Genomic DNA, 6,757 nt, shown 5'->3' with positions numbered 1-6,757 from the left:
TACCCCCAAGTCCTTCTCAGGGCTGAGATCTTGCGGTATGCACAGCCATGCCAAGGGTCTGCTGCAGGGATGTGTAGGAATATCATGAGGGCTGTGCAAGCTCCTCCACAGCTGCACTGAAGCCCAGCCCTCAACACTAACAGGCTCCAGCTGCTCCATGGTACTGGTTCTGCTCTTGTGAAGTGGGAGAGGAGGGTGTTTTATGGCACATTAGTTACGAGGGCTGCTACCTGGCAAAGATGGCCCTGCTGCTCCACTTCTGCATGGAGGTGGCTCTGGCCACCTCCTGCATGTCCTCCTGTCCTCCCCACCCTATGGCAGCTGTGACCCTGTGTGGGATGGGGGACCTCCCTATAGGAGACACGGAGCCAAGGCTAACTGCCAGCAGGCATTAACGGGGAGAGCAGGGGGACAGCTGGTTCCTTGCAGGATGTGTGCTCACAATGGCCAAAGGAGCAGGAGGTCGCTGGGGTGTGGGAGGGTCCACAGGGTGTGCTGTTCTGGAAGCTGCTGAGCTGGGTAGTGGGAAGGAGCAAGGAGGGTGAGGGGACTGAGCACAGGGGAAGAAGGGAAGCTGGAGAGATGCCCTTCTCCATTCCCTATCCTGTGGTCTAAGCCAGCAGAAGCATCTGGTTGTCCCATGCTTGTGAAAGCATTGCGGCTTTTGGGGCAAATGAAGCACTGATCAGAGATTCCTGTTAATATTTAACCCAAGGGAATGAGTCGCCCTGCTTGCCCCTCTGCAAGCAGGGGGCCTGCAGCCCAGCAGCATCGCAGATAGGCACAGGGTGCTGGGCTGTGCAGTGCAGTCTGTGTTAGAGACAAAGATGCACGTGAAATAAGGGGCAGGCATCATTTGTCTACCTGCTGGGCTCTCCTCTGTGAGGAGGGAAAAGGGATGCTGTATTCAGTTTCCTACAACACATGCTGAAGTTAATCTTACCCCTGCTGTGCTGGATGAAAGACTCCTTTATTCCCCTAGAAGACACCTTCACGATGTCTTAAACCAGACTGTTTGCATGCTGCAGAGGTTAGCAGCCCCTTGTAATGAGCAAAACAGTGAGACTGCGGACAGAACTACCCCTCCCTCTGCATCCTTATTTCATCTCGGATGCAGGAAGAGGCTTCTGCACAAAACACGAATTGCTGGCACTGTAACAGGTTATCTGTAAGGCACCTCAGTGCTGGGAAGTCATGGCAGACATCTCCCGACACCATTTTTTCCTTTCCAGTGTGTTCCATGGGAAACAGCACCAGCCGGCTCTACAGCGCACTTGCCAAAACGCTGAGCAGCAGTGCCGTGTCCCAGCACCAGGACTGCCTGGAGCAGCCAGACTCAGCACGGCTGGATCCTATAGACCCCAAGGATTTGCTGGAGCAATGTCAGATGGTTTTGCAGAAACGGCCACCCCGGTTTCAGAGGGACTTTGTGGACCTGAAGAGAAGCGCTGCCAGTACTCACCGCCCCATTCGGGTCATGCAGTGGAACATCCTTGCCCAAGGTAGGAGCTGCCTGTAGGTGTGACCCTGAGATCAAACGCAGCCATGAAAACCTTTAAATGCAGAGGTGAACCCCGCTGCATGCCTGGGACTGGCAGAGCAAAGGGGGAAGTTGAATTAACTCGAGGCACAGCTGAGGGCCTGGGGTAGGGGGTGGTGGATTTTCAGCACTTGCCATAGCGGCTTCTGTCCTGTAGGAGAGGAGAAAAGGTCTCTATTTGCAACTGTGGTGCCAAAGGTAGCTCTGAATGCCTGTCTCCACACAGTATATTCAAAAAGCTGTCACCTGTCACTCTTAGGTTGATCCTTCTGTAAGTTTTATTCCTTGTAAAGCTTCTCTACAGTTTTCTATTTAGTTTGTCAGTGAACTGTTCAGGCATTCAGATCCGTTACAGGAATTCTTAATCCTTCAAAATAATTTTACCTGCTTTTTCTTTTTTTTTCTCAGACCCCTAAAAGCAAGGCTGTCAGTTGACTTACGCAACAGCCTCATCTTAAAAACCTTTTGCGGTGGGCAGCGCCCCGCGTAGGGACTGCCTCTACGTTGCGCAGTAAGGCGCTCCTGTAACCGCTGTGTTTGTTCATTAGGCTGAAGCTGTGGCAGCCACGTGTGGAAGCGCTTGCCGCAGCGTAGTGATTTTTGGGGAGAGGGGGAAGAAGTCTTTTATCTAAGTTTTTTCTGCAAAGGGTACTTCATTTATCTGAGGGACCTCAGTGTTCTGAGAAAGGGTTCTCAAAGCCACTGGCAAGCCTGGCACCCTTAAAGACAGCAGCTGCCCCTGGAAAACCCATCACCCCCACGTAAACCGATGTACGCATGTTCCGCAGAGAAAGCCAGGTGTTGCCAGAGTCCTGTGACGAGCTCTTGCTCTGTGACAGACGGCCCGCTCTCACGCGGGGCTGCGAGCAGCCCCGGCCTGCTGCAAGGTGGCGGCTGGCCTCTGACAGCGGAGCCTCTGGCCTCCGCAGAAGGTGGAGGGAGACGGCCCATTTTAGCTATTGGTAACTCCTTTATTTTTTTCCCTCTCCCCCTCCCTGCTCATTTCAGCTCTCGGAGAAGGCAAAGACAACTTTGTTCAGTGCCCCATGGAAGCTCTGAAATGGGAGGAGAGAAAGTGCCTCATCCTGGAGGAAATCCTTGCGTACAAGCCTGACATCTTGTGCCTGCAAGAAGTCGACCACTACTTCGACACCTTTGAGCCACTCCTCAGCCGACTGGGCTACCAGTGTACTTTCTTCCCGAAGCCCTGGTCCCCGTGCCTGGATGTGGAGCAGAACAACGGGCCGGACGGCTGCGCCTTGTTTTTCCTCAAAGACCGCTTTGAGCTGGTGAACAGCGCCAACATCCGGCTGACGGCCATGAAGCTGAAGACCAACCAAGTGGCCATAGCTCAGACGCTGAAGTGCCACGAAACTGGCAGGCTGTTCTGCATTGCCGTCACTCACCTGAAAGCCCGTACCGGCTGGGAGAGGTTCCGGTCCGCGCAAGGCTGCGATCTTCTCCAGAACCTGAAGATTATTACCCAAGGTGCGAAGATTCCTCTGATCGTCTGCGGAGACTTTAACGCGGAGCCGACTGAGGAGGTCTACAAAGAATTTTCCAACTCCAGCCTCAACTTAAACAGCGCCTACAAGCTGCTGAGCCCCGACGGGCAGTCAGAGCCCCCGTACACCACCTGGAAGATCCGGCCCTCTGGAGAGTGCCGGCACACACTGGATTATATCTGGTATTCCCAGCACGCCTTGAATGTGAACTCAGCCCTGGGCTTGCTGACTGAAGAGCAGATCGGGCCCAACAGGCTGCCATCGTTCAACTACCCTTCCGATCACCTCTCTCTGGTGTGTGACTTTAGTTTTAATCCAGACCCTGACAGGCTGCTGTAACATGCTGGAATGCCACCTGGCGTTGCAGTGTCTTAACTGACCACTGTTTTATTTTAGAGAAAACATTTGAAACTGGAAGCTACTGAAGGATGAGGAGATGCTGTTGACTAAACGTTATTTCAGGCACTGGAGTTAACGCTTGCCGTTCAGCGCTTGTTAATCTGGGGCGTCCCAGGGAGGAAGAAAGGAGTCAGTGTTCTCGTCATGGTGTTCTTGCCATGTCAGGGTTTGGAAACTGGAAGGCAAATGAGCTTTATCCTTTTACTAACCCCCGTGATTAAGGATTTAATCCTCTAATGAATGTGGAGGCCTTAGTATTTAAACCAAAACACTTGTGTTTGTAAAACAACTTGCCCTGACAGCATGCTCATTTTATTTATTTCCCGTTAAGCTTGTGCAAGTACCAAAGTGAATGAGGCTCCACTACTCATGGAGATTCTTCTGAATCTTTTTCTGTTGCAATACGAAGGAAGTTTAACGCAGCCTAGACGTGAACAAATATTCCACTATGTTTTTACGTGACTTGAGAATACTGTTTCATTAGAAGTGAAGGGCTAATAGCGCAGTGTGAGGAAGGCCCCCTCCAGTAAGAGCAGGTCAGGAAGCTGAGGCTAACTATGTCACCTAGTAACACCCTCACTTTTCCTGATGAATGCAATGTGTCTGTTACACACATTTGGCCTGTAGGTGTGTGTACACAGTGACTCTTACCTTTGTCGCTTCTGTGCTTCCCTCCAGAGGACAAACCTAACCAGGGAGTATTTTCTCCTCTGCTTCAAGTATTACTTTTCTAAATGGTTTAAATTTGTAGTCTTGTCAATCTTGCTGTAAAGGGCCAATCTTCACGTTGAAAGACTTCCTTTTATTTATCTTCAGAAACTACAGCTACACTGGAACCTGTTGGAAATATAAAATTTTATTTATTGAGAGAAGTTGGTGATCTGGCATCTGACTTGAAATCATACAGCAGCAATGTTCAGCAGCCTCTTTCCGTGGCCCAGGGGCACGCTGGCTAAGCACATAGGCTACAACAGAGCTGTGCTACTATAGTAACTCTTGCGCGTGGAGTGGTGCTCATTGGTATGACACAGGTATTGCATATATGGAGTGTAAACATGCCACTGCGCTGGAAAATGAGGTAGGGAGAGAGGAGGGAAGAGAAACTCACAGTTGGAGTTGGACTGACACTGAGATAGTTGGGAAAGATGAGGCAGAGCAAATAAAGCAGTACTTCCATGTAAAGAAAGACCTGTAGTAACTCTTCAGTGTTCCAGGTGTTTATTAATAAAAGTATTTGGGGAAAAAAAAAGTGATGTCTTTGCTGCTGTCTTACTCATTTCCTTCTCACAAGCAGGTGAAGCTCAGTCACTAGTTGAGACAGATCAGGTTAGTGGTGATGCTACCCCTTCCAGACCTCCCTCCCCTCACCCCACACTCCTCATCTCACAGGTTGGCACAGCTGCTTTGCTTTCAGGGCACGTGCTCTTCTTCAGACATCAAATGCCCAAAATTCACAGCGAGTCTGTAGGGAAGGGAGTTACCTTTAGCAATGTTAGGCTGCCCTCTCTCCTAGCTAAAGATGAAGCCTGGACACTGTATGACTGTAAACATTACTCTTTCCAACAGTTGCGTGGAGCTATAAACAGGGCCAGTATGGCAGAGCTGGGTGCAAGCATTCCTCCCTGAGGGCTGCTGAGCACGTCTAGCAGAGCTGGCTCCTCACAACAGGCACCTGTATTGGTCCCTTCAAAAAGTAATTTGAAAAGCAAGAAATGCCAAAGGTACGTGCTTTACGCAGCCCATAAATTACTGTACTGGTGTTGCTGGTAAGCGGAAATAAAAGTCTGGCAACTGAAGTCCTAAATTCCCACACAAATGCACTCCCATTCAGGCAAATGAATGAAGTGCTGTGTTGCACAGCCATAACACGCTCCGTTTGTGTTCCTGACCCTTGCAGGGTGAGGGCAGTGATCTGCTTCCAAGCAGAGGAGCTGAGGCCCCACTAACCAGCCTGGGATGCCGGACTCCTCTAGCAAGCACAGATTTGAAATTCCACAGAATGGATTTTGCAACCAAGGAGCCCGACTTCCTTGGTAAATGCTCTCACCAGGCAGATGTGATGTATCAACTACTGCCAGCCAGAGCCTCCTTCAGCTGAAACTTCAGCAAGAGCAAATGGTGCTGCTGGAAGCCAGAGGGGCTGGCCCCATGGGGGGAGATTCTGGGCCAGGGAGGAGACACTCCTAAAGCCCCTCAGAAAGGCAGACCTTTGAACATCTCTGCCATGAGCATTTTGTCCCAGCTAGACTGAATCAGCTTCCTTTTGATGGTGCTGGCTGCAACTGCTCCCCAAGGGGGTGAGATGCAGTGCTTCTCCTTTAGCGTTCTCTTCTCTTAGGATCTTCCCTCAAATGGTCTTTGTGAGGAGAAACAATGCAATTGCCCATTAATGGAGGTATCTACTCAGCTGTAGCTAAACACCTCTAAAAGCAACACCACAATGCACCTATGAGATGGTGCCTTTAATAAGTAAGTCAAATCCTTGCTCCTCTACCATGAGAAATCACACCAGAAGCTGGATTTTCCATTAAGAACCCTTTGGCAGTTTCTGGAAGAAGCTGCGCTTGTGGTAGAAAGCCATGACTCCAGAGCAAGGATAATACTGTACTCAGAGCTGTATTAACAAAAAAAAAACAACAACAAAAAGCCCTTAATTTCCATTTTAGTTTTGCATAGGCCGCTCCATTCTCCTGAGGCCAGCCCGGGTGCCCAGCAATGTGGTACTGTTTCACCGCTGCCAGGGCACAGAGCCACAGCACTGATTATGGTAGGCTTTGTTTACCAGCAGCAGCTAAACCATTGCAGTTACAAAACTCCAGCACTCTCACAGGGTGATGGTATTTGGTATCTGGAGGATTCTTGGGACATTTTACTCAGCCCCTTGCCTTCAGCACTAACTCTCCTACAAAAGAACCAACTTGGAGAAACAGCACGAGTTGTATGATACTGCCTTCTCTGTACAGCTCTTCTGAAGCGGGAAGGGCTGGGATTCTTCCTTCACCCCAGACACGTGACAGCAGATACTCACTGCTTCATGTCCTTAAAGGGTAATTTTGAAGGAGAGGGGAGGGTGGAATAACTGTGAAAAGGCTGGGGACTCTCCCCATTACAAGGCAATTCTTGATGTTATCACACATCCCTGCTGTAGCACAACAGTGAACCCCTCCTCCTGCATTTTAATAACAGGTAGACAAGAGGCAGAATTTAACTGGGAACTTCCCAGTCAGCTTCACCCTTTTACTCCAGTACTTGCTATAAAATATATTTTGCAGACAGATTCTTTTGGAAAACTTAAGTGAAATACTTCTCTTGC

The 6,757-nt window shown here is 49.9% G+C and overlaps 1 protein-coding gene across 1 annotated transcript; it reads left to right on the top strand.

Annotated features, from left to right (window-relative positions):
* The first annotated feature begins 443 nt into the window (after window positions 1–443).
* CCRN4L (CCR4 carbon catabolite repression 4-like (S. cerevisiae)) lies at window positions 444–3,650 on the top strand. The gene is made up of 3 exons (XM_010150873.1): window positions 444–519; window positions 1,233–1,502; window positions 2,549–3,650. The coding sequence occupies exons 1-3, from the start codon at window positions 444–446 to the stop codon at window positions 3,382–3,384; spliced, it is 1,182 nt and encodes a 393-aa protein (XP_010149175.1). The 3' UTR covers window positions 3,385–3,650.
* The last annotated feature ends 3,107 nt before the right edge of the window (window positions 3,651–6,757 follow it).

The sequence above is a fragment of the Eurypyga helias genome, unplaced genomic scaffold (genome assembly GCF_000690775.1).
Source record: "Eurypyga helias isolate BGI_N326 unplaced genomic scaffold, ASM69077v1 scaffold39994, whole genome shotgun sequence".
NCBI lineage: Eukaryota > Metazoa > Chordata > Aves > Eurypygiformes > Eurypygidae > Eurypyga > Eurypyga helias.
The sequence above is the reverse complement of the archived record's forward strand: the minus strand, read 5'-3'. Positions and strand labels throughout refer to the sequence as shown.

What these genes read in the sequence shown, in the direction of transcription:
- CCRN4L (XM_010150873.1), top strand. Translation starts at nt 444, where the DNA reads ATGGCCAAAGGAGCAGGAGGTCGCTGGGGTGTGGGAGGGTCCACAGGG. An exon ending in TCTGGAAGCTGCTGAGCTGG is followed by an intron (nt 520 to 1,232) that starts GTAGTGGGAAGG and finishes TTTCCTTTCCAG; the next exon opens with TGTGTTCCATGGGAAACAGC. An exon ending in GTGGAACATCCTTGCCCAAG is followed by an intron (nt 1,503 to 2,548) that starts GTAGGAGCTGCC and finishes TGCTCATTTCAG; the next exon opens with CTCTCGGAGAAGGCAAAGAC.